This window comes from Brachyhypopomus gauderio, chromosome 19 (genome assembly GCF_052324685.1).
Source record: "Brachyhypopomus gauderio isolate BG-103 chromosome 19, BGAUD_0.2, whole genome shotgun sequence".
Lineage (NCBI taxonomy): Eukaryota > Metazoa > Chordata > Actinopteri > Gymnotiformes > Hypopomidae > Brachyhypopomus > Brachyhypopomus gauderio.
In genome coordinates, this window is record NC_135229.1 from 7,286,278 (window position 1) to 7,306,798 (window position 20,521).

General features: G+C 48.0%; 1 protein-coding gene across 3 annotated transcripts; it reads left to right on the forward strand.

Annotated features, from left to right (window-relative positions):
- The first annotated feature begins 7 nt into the window (after positions 1–7).
- Positions 8–20,395, forward strand: atr (ATR checkpoint kinase). Of its 3 annotated transcripts, none has more exons than XM_076981009.1 (47): positions 8–216; positions 336–427; positions 509–661; positions 779–1,668; positions 1,772–1,914; positions 2,047–2,199; positions 2,283–2,488; positions 2,651–2,803; positions 2,893–3,091; positions 3,572–3,822; positions 4,037–4,224; positions 4,305–4,405; positions 4,508–4,679; positions 4,881–5,051; positions 5,202–5,396; positions 5,640–5,825; positions 6,280–6,375; positions 6,457–6,587; positions 6,811–6,954; positions 7,035–7,128; positions 7,272–7,397; positions 9,911–10,117; positions 10,209–10,322; positions 11,010–11,125; positions 11,315–11,435; positions 11,531–11,668; positions 11,910–12,114; positions 12,414–12,613; positions 12,984–13,148; positions 13,533–13,624; positions 13,716–13,807; positions 13,888–14,065; positions 14,562–14,750; positions 14,992–15,151; positions 15,637–15,816; positions 15,922–16,064; positions 16,181–16,278; positions 16,362–16,594; positions 16,732–16,866; positions 17,579–17,779; positions 17,864–18,007; positions 18,127–18,277; positions 18,453–18,609; positions 18,819–18,972; positions 19,049–19,200; positions 19,400–19,505; positions 19,741–20,395. In XM_076981009.1, the coding sequence occupies exons 1-47, from the start codon at positions 161–163 to the stop codon at positions 19,912–19,914; spliced, it is 7,905 nt and encodes a 2,634-aa protein (XP_076837124.1). In that variant the 5' UTR covers positions 8–160; the 3' UTR covers positions 19,915–20,395. The 3 variants fall into 3 exon arrangements, with proteins under 3 accessions (XP_076837124.1, XP_076837125.1, XP_076837126.1); XM_076981010.1 differs by having other exon boundaries at positions 12,414–12,592; XM_076981011.1 differs by lacking the exons at positions 18,127–18,277; positions 18,819–18,972; positions 19,049–19,200; positions 19,400–19,505; positions 19,741–20,395 and having other exon boundaries at positions 18,453–18,603.
- The last annotated feature ends 126 nt before the right edge of the window (positions 20,396–20,521 follow it).

The window sequence follows — 20,521 nt, forward strand, 5'->3', positions numbered from 1 at the left end:
AAATAATAGAGCAGCCTGAGCCATGCGCGATGGAGCCCGTGTCAGTGCAGAAAATTTATTTGTTACCGATACTGTTATAAAAATTAAATCTGATAAGTACATTTACGATTAACACGTACTTTTGAGTCTATTTAAAAGTCTTATTAAAAAACCTGCAGTGATGGAGCAAGGATTAGAAATGTCAGCAATGATTCCGGCTTTGCAAGAGCTAGCAAGGTACCCTGTGTGTGTTTGCCAGCTATCAAGTGTGTGTGTGCTGATGTACTGTATGATCTTTTCATGGACACACTCACACTTTGTTGAAAACAATGTTAACAAAGGTCCTCGTTTTTCAGTGCCAGTTCAGTGGAGTACAGCAATGCTGTGCAGAAACCACGTCAAATTTTATGTCAGTTCATTGACAGAATACTGACTGATGTTGACCTGGGTAGGTAACAGTATTTGTTTTATCTGTGATGGTTATATCAGTGTCTAAAGGCTTCAGAGTTTCATTGTTTTCTGATTTTAGTTGCTCTGGAACTGCGTAAGAAGACTAATGCAGAACCAGCCAGTGTTATGCTTTTGGACTTCATTCAGCACATTATCAAGTCCTCGTCATTAATGTTCATAAACCCAGCATGCCAGTCAGAGAAGTTCAGAGATGTGGAAACCGGTTGCACTGGTAATCACTGAGCGTTCACCATATTTATGCGGTGTCATTTTATCTGGAATTAATCTGTGTTCACATGTATGGTAAAGACAAGCAAATTCTGGAACAATCTCTCTCCCTCTTTTCTAGATTTTAGTAAATGGATCATTGTTCGCCTGCTGAGAATTGCTGCCACCCCGGAGTGTGAGATCCTTCGTGAAAAGGTTGCCTTGGTCATCTGTTCCTTGCTCCAGCTCTTCAGGGCCAAGGGTCCGGTCACGTTCGGCCTCTTGGGCAGAGAGCTCATATGTCTGACCCAGGATGTGATGCATGTGAGCGCCAGACTGCCCCGGGCGCAAGCCGGCGAGCCCCCTCCGAGCTGGCCTGTGCCGTTGGGGCACTTTGGCATCGGTCCTACCGATACTGCCCCGTATCTGACTGCAGCTGCCCTCCAACTGTCCTCGAGGACATCGGCCCAGGCTCTTCTAGCGACCACGCTCACGGTCCTTACCGACATCCTGCAGGGGCTCTTCTTCCCGAGGGAAACGGGTAGGATCCTGGATGCCACCTGCTTCATCCTGACCACCGGTGGCCCCAGGCTGTGGTCTGTGTGCATGGAGCTGCTTGCTCGCGTCGTGACTCTGGGGGGTTTTCCCGAGGACCACTCCCAGACCTTCTTTGCTGCTTATCTGTACGTCCTGGACTCCTTCGGCGCCTGCGACCTCTCCCACCTCGCCGAGTGCAGCACGGCGTTCCAGAAGCTCACCCGGCGCGTGTTCGTCCCGGAGAAGGGGGCGCACGGCAGGTTCGAGAGGGTTCATCTCAACATGCTACTGGACAGGCTGCAGACGCTCGTGCTCAGTGGGGCTGTAGAGCGGATCAAAGTGGCCGAGGTGAGGGGGACGCTGTGTGAGATCTTTTGCTTCATCCTCGAGTTCGTACCCCTGGGATACGAGTCTGCTGCGGTGATCCGGAAAGAGAGGGTGATGGCAGTCTGCAAAGCCATGGTGCGTTCTATTGGAGCTCTGGAAGACCAGCAGGTAAAGACACATCATCAGGAGCTGTACCTGCAAATGTCATTGGTTAAAAAATAGGTAGCACTCATGAATAACAATGAAATCACTTTTTTATATATATTTCCAGTATGTGGAGGGTTATCTCTGTGCTGCTCTGAAAGCAGAGGTCCTCACTATGCTCCAAGAAGCCCAGAGCAATACGGATGACTCAGGGGAGCTTAGTGGTGGTGATGAGGAAGTTCCAGCTAAGAAACGAAGAACTCAGCCTGTGTATGTGAACGATGGTGCTGACGCAGCCCTCATATTTAGTTCCTCTCTCCTCCTTGGTCTATGTGCTCTTGTCTTTTGGTTGTTCCATGTTGTTTGTTCTAATCGCGCTGATCCGTCCTGATCCGCTGGCAGTCAGGTGGACATGAAGAGTAGCAGTGAGGTGTGGGCCGCCGTGGGCGACCGGCTGGATGAGCTCCTGCAGCAGCTCCGTGAACCTTCACCTCCGTGCGGGACGCTACTGGACGGCTTGGCTCTCATCGTCCACCTGGCTGCTGTCTGCTCCAGGTATGACTTAGCTCTGTGTTTTGGTGTCTGAGCCTGCTTGACTGGAGGGCGATGACTTGCGCTCTTTCCGACCCCTTCCGTAGGGGCTACGGCGTGCCGTTGCCCGGGGAGAAGACCGCGGGGCCTGTCTGTGCTCCAGAGACGGCCCAGCCGGTCTGGCTGAACCCCAGGGCCCTGACTCAGGTAGTGGAGAGCTGTCGCACTGTCATGGCCAACACCAGTGTTGGGAACTTAGAGCCACTGGTAGACAGTACTATCAGGATCCTGGATGCCATCCTTTACCTGACCGGTGGGTCTTATGATCTCAACCTCTTCTGTATATAAATGAATTGAATTTCAGTTTGATATTTTCTACGCATTACGACTGAACAGTGGTATATTGTTTTTTTTTTTTTACTGTGCCATATTTGTTTCTGACTATATTTCCCTCTAATATGCTGTTTGTTTCCAGCTGACGGTCAGACCGATGCAAGCCTTTACCGCACCGTGTGCGCCCTGCTGTCGGTTCCCTGGGTGACGGACCACTCCGCCCTCCCGGCGTACCGGTCCGCATCGTTCCCCGCAGCTCTGACAGGGCTGGCCCAGAGACTGGCCCCTGCTTACTGTACGTCACAAGCCCGGCGTTCTTGATGTCTGCTCACGTATTGCCAGCTCGCACGCTTAACTCTGTATACTTGGATTTATTTGCCACAGCTCCACAAACTCGAGCCCACTGTGTGTACCTGCTCGCCCTGCTCCCCGGGGAGGTGTGTGCGGACTGGCGCTCAAGTGTGTACCACTGGGCCCTGCGGGACGAGAGCGAGACAGAACGGGCCAGTGCCGTCAGGGGCTTCCCCATCCTGGTCCACCAGCTTGGGCTCAAATCCTACGACCTACTCCACGACACTCTACTGTATGTTCTTTATAATCTGTCTTACAGGTGTTGTTTAAAATTTCGCCAAGATGCCATAAAGGCTTGTTGATATTACGGCATTACAAAACATTTATGACTTAGTGTAATTGTATATATCTTGATTTAAGTAATTGACATTGCAGTTGTATTTGTAGGAGGGTTAGCACAGTGTTTTCCCTTTTAACAGTGTCAATTCAGAACATAGATTATGGATGGTATTGTTAGTTAAATTGCTAATAGCAAACCATTCAGTTTTCTTCAAGCACTGGTATAAAATCACCATGTAAAATTAAATTGATGTGTAGTACAAGACCGGGACCGGGTCCCCCCCCCCAATCAACAAATTACACTTGGGGCGAGGTAGATCTTTGTGACTTGGTCATCTTATAAGTAGATCGCAACCTGAAAATTTGTGGGCATCCCTGTTGTAGCCTTTTGTCTTGCATTGTCACAACATTACATCCATGTCCTGTCACACAGGGACAGGCTTCAGGATGGTTCCACCCGTGTGAGGGTGGAGATGGCCTCCATCACGGGCCCACTGCTCTGTTGTCTGGCCGGGAGCTCTCGCCTCCGACTTCCTGAGGAGACGTCTCCAGGTGACACGTTCCTTAGCTCTCGCATCTGTGTCTCCGCTGCATGCTCAGACCGGCCAGCCACCATCAGAGCGTCCGTCCTCATACCTTTCCTGCAACTGCTTAAAGCCAACGAAGACGGCGACGTCAAACAAGGTCGGCACCATAACAGTCAGCAGTTTCTGGGCTGTTCAAACGTAGACATGCTGTTTCTTGATTTTGCCAGAGTATAAAAAAATGACTTCAGTGTTACAACTGAATATAGCATTTTTAAAAATATCTTGTCTCTTGGAATATAGTTGGAAGGGTTTTTCCATCAACATTGAGGGGTTGTTTATTAACCATAACCTCCTGTTGTTTTTTGTTCTAGCTTTTATAGTGAACATGCGGCAAATATGTAAGCATGTAGACTTGGCGTGCAGTGATTCAGACACTAAATCACTGCTGAGTGCCCTGGTCAACCTCATAGAGGACCCACACCAGGATGTGCGGCTGGTCTTCAGCCAGAACATCAAGAACCTTCTGGAATCCTGGAGTGGAGATGGCTTTCTGAAGGAGGTACCTTGACTCATCTTAGTCTGTTAACCTTGTGCTACATTTGATTAATAATTAATAATAGCATCTCTCTTGGCACCCAGCTTCTGGTTTCCAGGTTAAAAGAGGCCTACACAAACGCAAAGACAACCAGAAACAATGAATTGAAAAACACTCTGATCTTGACCACAGGCGAGATTGGAAGGTGAAAGCATAATGTTATTGTTATTCATTTTGAAATATGGGCATGGTCCGTACCCGTCTGTCTGACTGCCTGTCTGGCCGTCTCTCTGTCTTCGTTTTGCAGAGCGGCCGAGGGGAACCTGGTGTCCTTTGCCCTGTTGCGGCTGCTGCACTGCCTGCTCTCCAGGTCCACCCAGGTGTCTGTGGTGGCCTACACGGAGATCCAGGCACTTGCCACCTCCAGAGGTCTCAAACTTCAGTCCTTCTTCAACCAGTACAGGAACCCAGTCTGCCAGGTCAGCAGGGCTGTGGCCGAGGGCCTCAGCAACTCCTTTCACCACCATATTTTTCTATACATGACTGTGTCTTCCAGAATGTTCCTGAACGTTCCAGAATGTTCTATCATGCATTACCGACCCACAAAACTAACTTGAGTAACTGAGGTTTTAAAATGTGATGTTTGTTTGCATGATGCCTGACTGGCCGTGTCCCTCCAGTTCCTGGTGGAGTCCTTGCACGCGCGTCACGTCACGGCCCTGCGCTGCACGCCCGACCAGAGCAGCGAGGCCCTGCAGGAGGAGGCCGCCCACCAGAGGGAGATGGCCCTGGACATCCTCTCCCACGTGGCCCACGTCTTCGACTTCCCAGACCTGAACCGCTTTCTCAACGTAAGCCCGCTCTGCGTCTTCCTGCCCCTTCATGGAGTAGTGTGGCTGAAAAATGCTCATTTTGAAACCAGACAAAACCAGCTTGTTAGCATTGCGCAAACGGTATGATGTTAACTGGTTGTGGTTGAAGTTGCCCTCGTGTGCCACCAGCGTACTCTGCAGGTGCTCCTGCCCTACCTGGCCGCCAAGGCCAGCCCCACGGCCTCCGCCCTTATCCGCACCGTCGCCAAACAGCTGAACGTCAACCGCAGGGAGATCCTCATCAACAACTTCAAGTACATCTTCTCTCATCTGGTGTGCTCCTGTACCATGGAAGAGCTGGAAAGAGCCTTTCATTACCTGAAGGTCAGCTCCTGCAAAGCCAGACGTGGACATTGACAGTAGTTACATTCCCACAAATGAAAATAGATCTTGTAAAACCTTTATGCTGAATTCAAATGTATTTTTAGAATTTTACTATCAGACATAGTTTTAAAGTCACCGAGAAATTAAAATGAACGGTAAGTGTATATTACTTATTCATAAATAAGTCTGTTATTACATTTTAAATAGGTACAGATGTACTTATTTGAGTTTTTTCCCCTGTAGAATGAGACGGAGATCGAGCTGGGGAGTCTGCTCAGGCAGGACTTCCAGGGCCTTCACAACGAGCTCCTCCTGCGTCTGGGAGAGCACTACCAGCAGGTCTTCAACGGACTGGCCATCCTGGCCTCTTTTGCGTCCAGCGATGACCCTTACCAGGGTCCGCGGGAGATCACCACTCCGGAGCGCATGGTGCGTCTGTTCTACACACCAATCACTGTCTGAACATTTTGTGCATTTTTCTGTTTTGAATGAGTTTACTTATTGCTGTTGTAATTGAACTAGTCTTGGAATTTGGTTATGGGCTTTAGTGAGGAAAACCCGTCTTTGGATTGGAAGGGGATTATTTAATCTGTCTGCCGAGCTGGGCTGCTCATGGCCCTTTTGTTTCAGAGCTTGTGTTGGAATGCAAGTTTGACTGCTCAAATATCGTTTTTAAAAGAAATTCCAAGTTCCTAATTTTATGTAACGACCAACAAAACTACACACATAATTTAGTGTTATTTAAATCAAAAGCAAAATATGAACATAAAAGCTCTAAAAGATGAGATGTATGCAAATTCTCGAGCCCAGTCCACACAAAAAAAAAAGTCAGATGTAGAACACTGTGTGTTAATGAGCGCGGTTAATTCCCCTTGCTGTGCAGGCACATTACCTTCAGCCAAAGCTCCTGGGCATCCTGGCGTTCTTCAACATGCAGCTGCTGAGCTCTAGTGCTGGAGAGAAGGACAGGAAGAAGATGGTGGGAACATCTCAGCATCTGCCCTTTCAGAACAACCCGTTTCCTTAGAGGAGAGACTGATGGCTCCTCTTCTGTTTTTAGGCCTTGAACAGTCTGATGGCTCTGATGAAGATGATGGGCTCCAAGCACATCAGCTCGGTACGGGTGAAGATGATGACCACTCTGAGAACTGGCCTGAGGTACAAGGAGGACTTCCCAGAGCTCTGCTGCCAGTGAGTCACTTTGTCAGCATGTCAGGAAGCGTTTGGACCTAGGGGCCCTCAACCCCAACCTGGTGAAACCGTTTTATTCCATGACAACAGCTCTGTGGGCCCTGATATCAAGAGATGACAAAAAAAAGATTGTTCATAAAGCAAGTGTTATAACAATTAATGTTAACATGCATATATATAAAAAAGTTGGGAGAACACCTGTCCCTGACTGACCTTGTTTCAGAACCTGGGACTGCTTCGTGCGCTGTCTGGATTCGTCGTATTTGGGGCCGCTGCTGAGTCACGTGATCGTGGCCCTTTTGCCCCTCATCTCCATCCAGCCCAAGGAGACAGCCACCATTATGCACTACCTCATAGTGGAGAACAGGTACACTTCTCTGCCCTTTATACTAACCTGCTCTGTCTTTTAGTTTTGGTAGTTGATTGCTGTGTTTGATCTCTTCTCAGGAAGGAGGTGGAAGACTTTCTTCATGAAATCTACTTCCTTCCTGACCACCCAGAGCTGAAGGATGTCAACAAGGTCCTCCAAGACTACCGGAAGGTATAATAAAAAAAAAACCAAGTCTGCAAAGGTAGCGCTCGTAAAATGTAGCTGCTCTGCGTGCTGGTGGAGGTCTGTCTGGTGGGTGTGGGAGACGTGTGGTGGTGGTGGCGATGGTGGTAATGCCGTGTGTGTGTCTACAGCAAACCTCCAAGAGCACGGATCTGCAGACGGCCCTCCAGCTGTCCATGCGAGCCATCCAGCATGAGAACGTGGACATTCGCATCCACGCCCTCACCAGCCTGAAGGAGATGATGCACAAGAACCAGGTTGGAAAACCTCAGGATACACACACTCACTAGGGCTGGGCGATAAAACGATAACGATAATTATATCGATATAACATTGTCTCGATAGAAATATAAGATGCATTCGATAGAAATCGATAAAATTAAATTCCCGCCATGTTTTAACAGACAACATGATTAGCCAATGACAATAGCGCCACCCAGACCAATCAAGCGGATGAACTAGAGTTCCAAGTTTTTCTGGACGAATGCTTTTACGCAGGCCCTCTGTAGGTTTTTAGCCATTGTTTAGCTATTGTGTTAATTGTCTAAACACCTAGCTAGTTTGCTACATTTAAAGAGCATTTAGCTTACACGTGAATTAAAGTGATAAGCAATTTTATCACAGGTAAGAAAACTGGTGCAATGTCTCCAAACGATTCCACAAAATAGTCTAAACATAATCTGGTAAGACAAAGGGAATAACACTGTAGGTTTTTACAAACAAGAGCATTATACAGGATCTCATTATGTAGAACGGGACTGAATTAGTTAAGGTCTTTAAATGTTGATTGCTAGGTAATTAAGCCTGAAAAAGTGTATGCCTTAGTTTTCATCTAAATACATAGCTAGCTACATGTAACGATTTACCAGGGAAGGGGTGACGCAATAGCGGGTTTTGAATATTTAATAAAAGACACGCGACAAAACCAAACAGAAGCAGAACAACCAGGCATAAGGAGAATCGAACAACGTGAGGAGGACTCAAACAATGACATGGGGTATACACTAACAGCAATGTACACGAGGGTCAACGAAGCACGCACATACACAAGCAACGAAACATTTAACCAACCAAAGAATACTAACACTGGAAAACTAACAGTGACACTGACAGCACAGGCGTGTGAACAATACTCTACACAGAGAGACAGCGAACTAAACACAAATACTACTAAACACGTAGGGAGGGGAAGAACGGAGAGTAAAAGCAGATGAGAACACAGTAAACATTTGTGAACAAGACAGACGTAGAACACGAGCCGAAGACTAACCTGGACCGGACAGCAACACACCCTAAGGAAACAGGGCAACTCTACCTACAAACCAGAATCATACAGCAAGAGGGAAAAGGAGAGCACGGGGCAAGGCGAAAGGGAAACAGAACAAACAATGACCGACACGGAAGCAAAACACTAGGGGGTTTTTATACACTGGAAACAAGACGGTGAAACGGGACTCAGGTGTGTGTGACCAATGACGAGGGCGTGACAGACAGAGGGAGGAACAAATGGGAGCGGGGAGCTAGGCGGGACCAGGGAGGAGGGAGGGGCTGGACGTGACACTACATTTAAATACCTTTACCCTTAGTTTTTATCTAAACAGCTAGTTATCTCTCTAGCTACATTTTGTGACGCTGGAAGGAGGAGGCACGACGAGCGTCGAACAGTGGAACATAAAACGTTTAATGATCACACAAAACACGTGAAGCTCCGTGTGGAGGGCAAGCATACAACTACACTCACACGAAACTTTAGACAAAGACGAGCACAAGACATTGCGCGAACGCACATTATATAGGTGATCAACACATACCTTGTGATCTCGAGACAAGGCACAGGTGCGACTACGAACACGCTCACAAACTACCCACACCCACGGAACTAACAAACATGGACATAACTGCACGCAGACAACATAAGGACACGCCCACAGGGAAGGGTCCGGAGCTGTGACCATGACACATTTAAAGAGCTTTAGAAATTCAGTCCAGTTGTGCCATGATGAACAATGAAAGATGACGCCTTATTTATGCATATAAACAACGGAAATTGTGAATATCATCTGTAGTGTCTTTATATGTGTGCACACGAGGGGAGTTGGATTCTGCAGAGGAGGCGGCACGACGGCATTCAGCGTAATGAGAGACTGTATGTAAGGGGATTTATGATTCACTGTCTGTGATGCTCAACCAGACTCTGATATTTTGTTCACTCCCTTATCTGTGTTTCTGCCCCTCAGTTACAACTTTCTTCAGTTACAACTCTTATTGAACTTTGGAACTCATTCCTGACACCAGTGTGTTGTGAATCTGTTAACACACTGCGGACTGAACAAATTTATAAAAATGTATAAAAAATGTATAAAAATTTTATATCGTGATATATATCGATATCGACTGATATGAAAAAAGTTATCGTGATAAGATTTTTTCCCTATATCGCCCAGCTCTAACACACACACACACACACACACACACAGACACACATGCTCTATGTAAATTGGAGTTGGGGGGGTATGAAATCCTGTAATAAAGGGAGAACGAGTTCTGTTCAAGTCCAGTAAGAAGTATCACCTGTAAGAAGTTGTTTGACTTCTTACAGGTGATATTTGTCACTATTAAGGCTGAACAATGTATTGTTTGTTAATCACCATCACACTACTGGCCTTCACAATCACAATGATGTAAATCAGCTCCGGCACATTGCAGTATTTCTTCTTGTACGCCATTAATGTCCTGTCCAGTATTAGACGTTATAACCTGCCCCCTGCAGGACACTCTGCTGAAGCGCGTGCTGGACAGCGAGACGGTGGAGCCGGTGATCTCGCAGCTGGTGACGGCGCTGCTGCGCGGCTGCCAGGACGTGCACCCCGAGGCCCGGCTGCTCTGCGGCGAGTGTCTGGGCCAGCTGGGCGCCATCGACCCCGGCCGTCTGGACCTGACCGCGGCCGACACGCGCGGCGCCGGCTCCGTGTTCGTGGTGCGTCTTTTTTTGCACTACGCTTCTAGTCGTGAACGAAGCGCTCCTGGTAACGGCTGTGCAATTTCGTTTGTTTCATTGGGGTCGACAGAGCGGCATCGATGACTCGAACTTTGCCTTCGGGCTTCTGACTGAGCTCACCAGGACGTTCCTGGCGTACGCGGACGACGTGCGGGCGCAGGACGCCGCGGCTTACGCCATGCAGGTACGGAGACTGGCTCTTTACTTTCGCCGTCTCCACCGAACGCTTCCGAGTTGCACAGCTCTCACACGACCATTACCTCAGTTCCCTTTACCCTAGCAAGGACAAATGGCCGCCTGTAGTCCGCAAAGACACGAGCCACGAGGACTTAAATACACAGGGTAGTACTGAGCCAAAATGGCACCAGTGTCTATACTTGCTATGACTGCTTTAAATACACAGGGTAGTAACGAGCCAAAATGGTGACAGGTGTCAATGCTGAGGGGAGGCATTTGGATAAGGGTGGGCCGTTGAGGACGTGGGTGTTACAGGTGGTTTGTCGCCCCCCTCCCAGAGTGTTGACACACGCATCTGTGGTGTGATGTATGAAGCGAAAAGGAAAACGAATAAAAGGTTGTAAGTGCTGCTTTTTATGGCAACACACACAGGGCTAAATAACAACTCCCTGGTGGCCGATCAATAGCTACAGCGTTGAATAGATTCAAGTGTTTGTTTGAGTCCAGCTGGACTTATAAAGACACCGTAGGTGTTAAGTAGGTGTTAAGTAGGTGTTAATTTAACTCTTGGGAGATGCCAAACTGAGCGAGACCAGCCAGGTTTGCTTATCGGTTTTACTGGCTTGGATGTGCCACTTGCTGGAAAGTCATTTAGTCTTTACTGGGATATTGAAGTACGAGAGGCCTGTTCCAGGAACTGCTTTCAATATACGAGTGTCGGGAGGGCCGGACTGACTCGCCAGGACGGCGTCTCTGGAGACGGTTCCCAGAACACGTCCAAGAGATTCTGGAGCCCCACTTGAACAGCAGGTCGGTCAAGATCTTTTAAATCAAGTTCAGTTGAATCTTTATTGCCATGCGTATTATAACGAAATATAAGAGTATAAACAGGATATGAAGTGCTTCATATGTTAGTTCCAGTCTCGTAAATCATTCCTTTGGACCGCCTCGGAGGTCATAGGTCATGAACATACTGTAAATTGAGTGTGTCAATCTAAGGTACAAGAGCTCCCAGAAGGTGGTGGACTGGTCCAGAGTGACTAAACCCATCTACCTCAGTAGTCGCGGTAGTAAGTTCTCGGACTGGTCCGCTACGTGGGCGGGATATCTCATCAGCAAGGTGCGCCCTCGCGATTCACAACAGCAATTTTTTATATGAAAATAAGCTCCTCCAGTATGACACCCCGTGTGTGTGTGTGTGTGTGTGTGTGTTAGGTCAGGCACGAGCTGGCCAGCAAGGTGTTTAACTGCTGCAGCTTCATTATCAAGCACGACTACAGAGTGACCATCTACCTGCTGCCACACATCCTGGTGTCTGTGCTGCTGGGCTCCACTCCGGAGGAGCAGCAGGAGGTGGGGGTCCTGACGGTGCCGCGCTCCACCCTCGCTCCACCCTCCACCCACTCTCCGTCCAGATGTGGACCTTCATTCAACATGCTATGTATTTGTGCACTATAGGAACGGTGGAGGCTTTTCTCAGGAGTGAGAAACCTTATCATAACCACTGTGTGTGTGTGTGTGTGTGTGTGTGTGTGTGTGTGTGTGTGTGTGTGTGTGTGTGTGTGTGTGTGTGTGTGTGTGTGTGTGAGGGAAGGTGAGGGAGGAGATCATGGCCGTTCTGAAGGAGGACGAGGGGCGACTGCAGGAACACACTTCTGGCCTGTGCCAGCTCAGCACGCAGACCGTCTTCTCCGTGCTGGACCACCTGACCCAGTGGGGACGACACAAGCTGCAGACCCTGAGCGCCGCCAGGAGCTCGGCCCGACACGCCCGCGACCAGCACCAGACGCGTGACGGCGGTGAGGCCACGCCTCCAGCCCAGTGGCGCCACGCCCACTTTGGGGAACTCTTGCATCAACCTTTTTTTGCTGTAAATTGGATGTGTGAACGTGTAGCACTGAGATGAGATTGAGATGTTGCCATGATGTGGAAAAACCTCATGATTTGTATATGTTTGTATATAAACTAAATGATTACTTTAGGTTACAGAGCATTCAAGATAAGGTTTTGGTCAGTAGCCAAGTGCTTGGTTTATATGAAGCGTAGGACTCCTGGTGCTGGTGCGTAGCCGCTGATCGTGTGTGGCTGTGGCGTGCAGGTGCGGACGCGGAGAACGGCGAGTATCAGTGCGTGGTGGCCTTCCTCAACCGCATCCCCGAGGACCTGCTGGCCAAGGCCTCCTTCCGCTCCAGGGCGTACACGCGCGCCGTCATGCACTTCGAGTCCTTCATCAGGGAGAAGAAGCAGAACATTGAGGATCATCTCACGTTCCTGCAGGTACATCTCACGTTCCTGCAGGTACATCTCACGTTCCTTCTACAATGTTTAGTGTTATTACTCGTTTGGAAATTGCTTGAGATGTTTGAGATGTATGTGGGTGAGTGTTTTGTTCTTCAAAAGTTCAGAATGTTTGTAGGTCATCCGCTTAAGATGGTTTGCCATTCAAATCCTAATGAATACTTGATCAGAGTGGACATCCAGAGACTTGTGAGCATAAGCTGATGTGGTTGGTGTAGTGTAGTGGGTGCCAACGCTGCCTCTCTCATGGGGATCAGGGACCAATCCCAATCCAGGGATCCCAAATCTGGAAAAGGTATAATAAGAAGTCCCAGAACGGTGCTAGTGCTCCCATACTGAGTTGGCGTTCCGGGTGTGTCCGGGTCACTAGGCGCTGTATGCTGCCATGCACGAGCCGGATGGCGTGCGGGGGGTCAACGCCCTGAGGAAGGAGGAGCCATCGCTGCGGGAGCAGATCCTGGAGCACGAGAGCATCGGCCTGCTGAGAGAGTCCACAGCCTGCTACGACCGGGCCATGCAGCTGGAACCTGACCAGGCCAGACACACACACACACATACACACTCTTATACACACACACACACACACACACACACACACACACACACACACACACACACACTCTTATACACACACACACACACACATACACACACACACACACACACACTCATACACACACACACACACACATGCGCACATACACAGATACAGACTCATATACATGTATGCACACACAATCACACACACATCCCCACCAGTTGCATTTGTTTCTTTGTGGACCTCATCAACACTCCTCATGAAGCTTTAATTCCTGTTTTATTTATTTTTAGCTCTATTACATTTGCTATTTAGAGAAAAAAAAATCACAGATGAGGAGATTTGTAAACTGTGTTTCATTTGCCCCCTTTAACTACACAGATAGTGCATTACCATGGCGTGATGAACTCCATGCTGGGGCTCGGGCAGCTGTCCACCGTAATGACCCAGGTCAACGGAGTCCTGGCGAACAGGTGAAGTCCACACACTGCATGTGTGTGCCACTCAGAACAGTCGCCACCATGATAACGCTTCACTTTTGCCTCCTTTATTCCTCGTGCGAAGACCTCGGTGGAAGTCGGACCTGAACACTTATCGCGTGGAGGCCGCGTGGAAGTTGTCCAAGTGGGATTTGGTGGAGGACTACCTGGCCTCTGGTGACGTTCCCACCGCTCAGCTGTTCACACCTCACCATTTAACGCACCATCATCTCCTGAACTGACCCTTCTCTGCACAGACAAGAAATCCAACACCTGGGGTGTCCGTCTGGGTCAGATGCTGCTGGCAGCCAAGAAACAAGAGACCGAGAGCTTCTACGAGAAGCTGAAGTTGGCCAGGAAAGAGCAGGTGGTCCCTCTTTCAGCCGCCAGTTTTGAGTGTGGGACCTACCAGAGAGGATATGAATACATAGTCAGGTACGAAGGTCCTGAGGGGACGAGCCAGTGTGTGAAGTGTCTCTTCTGTTTTTTTAACTGTAACGTAAGCAGATTCAGAGCTGTGAACTTGTTGTGGATTTGATTTCGAATAGATGTCATTTCCATTTTACCCACCAGTCTTCACTTGGTGAACCATGATGGTAAAGCGTCTTGAGTTTAGAAAAAAACGTTGCCTAGATCTGTGCCTTGCCAAAATTTTATCACAAATTTGATTTCTGAATCCACTATTTGTACATATGGTGCTTAAAATTCAAAATGTGTGCGATCAGCAAGATTTTGGTTAACCTGTAAGGAAAAGATAATTTTGTCAATATGATTCAATATATTAAAAACATAGTTGTAATAAGCAATTTAAATAGTCGATTAGCATAATATTACAATTCTCATCATAATACCAAAAGCTGGTGCTACTCCAGAGGCATTAGAGGTGTGAATTGCCCCCCGTGATGCGTTGGTACACCTGCGTGTGTTCCAGGCTGCACATGCTGAGTGAGCTGGAACACGCCTTCACCGAGCTACACAAGGGTGCCGGAGCAGCCAGAGACGCCAGGACGTCCGAGCCCGTGCTCGGCTGGGACTCACGCCTCCTCATGATGCAGAACTCCTTCAGGGCTAAAGAGCCGATCCTGGCTCTCCGCCGAGCCCTGCTGAGCCTCAGCAAAGGGTGAGCAACCTGAAGAACATCAGTAGAACATCAAGGTTCCATAAAACCACAAGGTTTATTTGTTTATTTGTACATTACAAGTAACATTTTATATATTTTTTGGTCAGAATCCTTTTTTCCCCATGTTACTGGTGTTACCATTTGAGTTGAGCTTCTTTCAGTTAGCGGTCGGTCGGTTAACTTGGGCCCCCATGGCCTTCCATATATGCAGTAGTGCGAGATGTTGCTGCTGTCGCCACAGGTCTTTGTGTGAGGAGCAGGTAGGCGAGTGCTGGCTGCAGAGCGCTAGAGTTGCCCGGAGAGCCGGCCACCACCAGACAGCCTTCAATGCCCTCCTCAACGCGGGCAACTCACACCTCTCGGAGCTCTTTGTGGAGAAGGCCAAGTGGCTCTGGTCCAAGGTACACTTAATCCAGAAAGGACTTAATCCAGAAAGGACTTAATCCAGAAAGGACTTAATCCGCAAAGGTTCATAAACTGCCCGGTGCATTTACTCATGTTCTCACCACTTTATTAGAAACACCTATTGTATTCCTATGCTCACTGGTCGACGTCAAGCACATTTACTTGTATATTTACATTTTTTAAGTCTTTAAAGTAAAACAGTGTCATTTATTAGGCACTTTTATAAAGGCCTCAGCCACACAAGTGCTGCTGCTGTTTTTATACATGTCACTGTATCTGTAACACACACATACATAAAATACAATGATCTGTGATAAGAAGCCTTTTATGGAGAGCTAGGAGACGGTTGTTCCGGTGAGTGTACTGAATTACAGACCAAGTCCCAAAGTCTAACCAGGTAGGTCCTGGCAACACTACAGTCTGGGGTTCGATCCCCAGAGATCACACGTAGTGATATATGACAAGTGATATGTTCTGATAGGGCGACGTGCATCAGGCCCTGATCGTGTTGCAGAAGGGGGTAAAGCAGTGTTTCCCCGAGGATCAACCCCCCACAGACCCCAAGAGGATTCAGGTCAAGGGGAAAGCCCTGCTGCTTGTGGGCAGATACATGGAAGAGACGGCCAACTCGGAGAGCAACGCTATCATGAAGATCTACAGGGTACTGCGGTCAGCTGTGCAAACGTTGTGTTCCAGCCTGCAGCTAAAGAGTACATCATCACTTCTCAACTCTGTCTTCTTGTGTCTTTGTTTCCCCTCGCTGCAGGAAGTCACTACGCTGCTACCAGAGTGGGAAGATGGGAACTTCTACCTGGCCAAGTACTACGACAAGCTGATGCCGATGATCACGGACAACAAAATGGACAAGCAGGGCAACCTCATCCGCTACATCGTCACTTATTTTGGAAAGTATGGGGTCTGATTACTCCTGTCTGATTACTCCTGTCTGATTACTCTCAGTCTTCCAATACAGTCCTTTTTTTCCCCTTAAACAAACTAAATGTCTGTCTGTGATGTCATCCTAGAGCACTTCAGTTTGGGAACCAGTACATATACCAGTCCATGCCCCGAATGCTCACACTGTGGTTGGATTTCGGCGCCAGAGTTTACGATGTAGAAAAAGGTATATGGTTCATAATGATTTATGGCATAAAACGTCCTTGACACGGAGCTCCCGGAGAACGGTTGGATTTCTCTGGCTTTCAGCCGGCCGCTCGGACCGGGCGCAGCTGCGGGCGGACCTGAACAAGATCAACGCGGTGATCAGCGAGCACACCCGCAACCTGTCGCCGTACCAGTACCTCACCGCCTTCTCCCAGCTCATCTCCCGCATCTGCCACTCCCACGACGAGGTGTTCGCCGTTCTCACGGAGATCATCGCCAAGGTGTTCCTGGCCTACCCGCAGCAGGCGATGTGGATGATGGCCGCGGTGTCAAAGGTCAGGGACCGCTCTGCTGCCTCGCCAACAACTTTGCAGCGGATTCATGTTTAGCCGTGGGTTTAGTTTGGGGAATGGTGGTTGGGTGAGTTGATTTGATTAGTTGATTGATTAGATTTTTGCATCTTTGTTTTCAGTCTTCCTACCCTACCCGTATGAACAGATGTAAAGAGATCTTGAAGAAGGCCGTCAGCCTAAAGGACTCCTTTGGGAAATTCATTGGAGATGCCAACAGACTGACGGACAAGCTGGTGGAGCTCTGCAACAAACCGGTGCGAGAGACCATGTCCTAGTGCGAGAGACCATGTCCTGGTGCGAGAGACCATGTCCTGGTGCGAGAGACCATGTCCTGGTGCTAAGAGGCGGCATGATTCCAAAGAATTATACATTATACTTAAGAATTCAAATATATATATTATTCAGAATTAGTTGGAACCTTGCCTTAGTGAAGCATAGCTGCATGGCAGGCTAAGTTGGGTAAGTTTAAGATGAGTAGAAAATGAATGAGTTCACAGTTGTAATGGCAGTTACAGTGTCAGTTTGTCATTAGAAGCAAACAGCTGCTGCACCTTTTCAAAAGTGGGAGGGTAGGTTTGATTCCCAGGAGGAACATGTACAGGATTCCTGTTTATTTGCAGAACCATGCCCACCCATTTTTATACCTAGACATATTGCAGCTCTGCAGTTTTACATGCATTGTATATGTGTATTTATACATTGTTTCCTCTCTGAGAAGTTTAAGTCAGTGCAAGGCAACAATACACAACTATTCTCCTTTCCTGAAAAGCTTTTTAGAGAATTCTCAGGAATTCTTGCAGTCTTCTTCAGTAATCGTGTCTATTCTGTGCATGCTGGTATTATAGTAAGGCATCTTTGGATTTTATTTTACGATCAGTGATTATTGTCACGGCAATGATGACCTATTGGTCTTATAACTAACGACACAACCTGCTCTCTGACCTCCTTTGTGACTCTGTGGGCCAGGTGGACGGAAGCAGCTCCACGCTAAGCATGAGTGTGCACTTTAAGATGCTGAAGAGGTTGGTGGAGGAGCCCAGCTTCAGTGAGATCCTCATCCCCCTGCAGTCTGTGCTCATCCCCACCCTGCCCTCCACCGGGGGCGCCAACCCCAACCATGACGCTTTTCCGGGCCACTGGGTCTACCTAGCCGGCTTCGACAACACCGTCAGTGTCCATATTCCCTTCACGCTTCTTCGCCTTCGCTTAACCCCACACGTTCTGACAGTGTTCCGGTTTCCCGTCCTGAAGGTGGAGATCCTGGCATCGCTCCAGAAGCCGAAGAAGATCTCCCTGAAGGGCTCGGATGGGGCGTTCTACACCATGATGTGCAAGCCCAAAGACGACCTGAGGAAAGACTGCAGACTCATGGAATTCAACTGTCTGATTAACAAGGTGCCCATTCACACACTGGTTTTCTGTCATGGTCATTATGATCCATTGGTGTGGGTGACCCTCAATTTAGTCCGGGCCCCACCGCACGTCTCCGTTTAACCCGCTGCTTCGCGCGTTAGTGCCTGAGGAAGGACGCAGAGTCGAGGAGGAGGGACCTCCACATACGCACGTACGCCGTCATCCCTTTAAATGAGGAGTGCGGCATCGTGGAGTGGGTGAACAACACGGCCGGCCTTCGCCACCTCCTCACCAAACTCTACAAAGAGAAAGGTCTCCCGTGCTCACACGCCTTGTCCGTGCTTCAATTATTAGACGCTCATCTCAGGTCGCGTGTGCCTCACAGAGCAGCCAGTATCGGATCAACCATACGGTGATCTCACTCAATTGAGCGTGATGTTTAAGCGGTGTTGCGTACCGACGTCTGATGTCTGCCTTGTCGTGTCAGGGCTCTATATGACTGGGAAGGAGCTGCGGAACGTGATTTTGCCGAAAACCGCCACCCTGCAGGAGAAGCTGAGGTTGCACAAAGATGTGCTGTGTGCCAGACATCCGCCTGTGTTTCATGAATGGTTTCTGAGGACTTTCCCAGACCCCACCTCCTGGTACAGCAATCTGTTATCACTAGGTTCTTAGTGAGCGATTGCTTTGAATGATATTTACATTGCCAAATAAAAACATAGGTTTTCTATAATTTGATCTCCAACTACGTGTTTTTACCAAACATGTGGCAGAAATGATGTCTTTGACGTGAAGGTCTGGTTACGTCTGTATATTAGAGTGACATATAAGAGTTTGGCACTTTCCTCTGCAGGTACAACAGCAGGTCTGCATACTGCCGTTCCACTGCTGTGATGTCCATGGTTGGCTACATCCTGGGCCTTGGAGATCGGCATGGAGAGAACATCCTCTTTGACTCTCTCACCGGAGAGTGCGTCCATGTGGATTTCAACTGCCTGTTCAACAAGGTTTGGTTTGACGGTTCGTTCGTGAATGGCACGGACGTTCGTGGCGAGCAGGTCTGAAATATGGCGTGGGTTTCAGGGAGAGACGTTCGACGTTCCGGAGGTGGTGCCATTCCGTCTGACGCAGAACATGGTGCACGCGATGGGCCCGATGGGAACGGAGGGGCTGTTCCGGCAGGCCAGCGAGGTCACGCTCCGACTGATGAGAGACCAGAGAGAACCGCTCATGAGGTTCACACCTTCCCCTTCAAACGCTTAAATCCAAACGCGTGCTCACAAGTAAACTCTCCCGTGTCGGACCTGGTTTGAACGGTCCCAGGCTAACGTTCCTATTTGAACGGTGGTGCATGTGCAGGTTCATGTAATCTGTGTAATCTACGTTTTATCAAGTCATTTTAGATTTGACCTCACGTTGTTTTCTCGTCCCAAGTGTGCTGAAGACATTCCTGCATGACCCATTGGTGGAGTGGAGTAAACCTGTGAAAGGCCCCTCAAAGACACCAGCCAACGAATCTGGGGAAATTGTCAATGAGAAGGTTTGGTTCTTTTCTAATGCCCATCCTGCTGGTACTCTGCATGGATATGCTTCGTCACCATACAACTTAAATCTCTATTGTCATTTATACATAAAGGTGACATTCTTGCTGTCAGCGCTTACACAGGCTTGTAGATCTTGGGATTTTAACATGACTTGCCACCATTTTGTAGATTTTGAAGCTGCATGCAGTCTGCACTCTGTATTTTAGTCAGCGTTTCCTAAACCTGTTCTAGGCTAAGACCCACGTTCAGGACATCGACCAGAGGCTGCAGGGTGTGATCAAGAACAGGAACAAGGTGATGGGGTTGCCTCTGTCTATTGAGGGTCACGTGCACTACCTCATTCAGGAAGCCACAGACGACAACCTCTTGAGCCTCATGTACCTTGGCTGGGGACCTTACCTGTGACAAACACCTGTGACAAACACCTGTGACTGCATCTCATGCAACTGCACTTCAGGAGTTCAAGTTATGAAGTTTCTGTTGCTTATTTGGTACAATGTCACAGTCATTTCAATTTTTTGACCATTTTCTGGTCACCATCTATTTTTCAAGAAGAAAATAAAGATTACATTAATTGTTATATTTATGTGAGTTATATGTGATTTCTACATAACAATTATAACATTAACTGAAATTATTATAAAGTTAAACTGTTGGTTAAAACAATCTGATCTTATTGCATATTTTTCAGTAGTGTGTTACTTTTGATTTGATGGTCATGCATGTTGGAGTGACACTGGTTAAAACATTTTTTCCCTCCAGTTGTGTATATGGCTGCTTAAGACAGGTGCATTTCCACTAGATTTGTCTGTGTTGCCACATATTTTATATATTTTAGCTTTCAACACTGGCTTTGACTTTTGTGTAATAAAAATAATTTGTTGTATGTTTCATAAGCAGCAGTTTCTCTTATAACTTTAAAGCTAGTCAAGATTATTTGAATTTTTTATTTTTTTTAGAAAAGCAAAATGAAAGAGTGAATTTATTTGTTGTTTGTTTTTTAAATGTAATA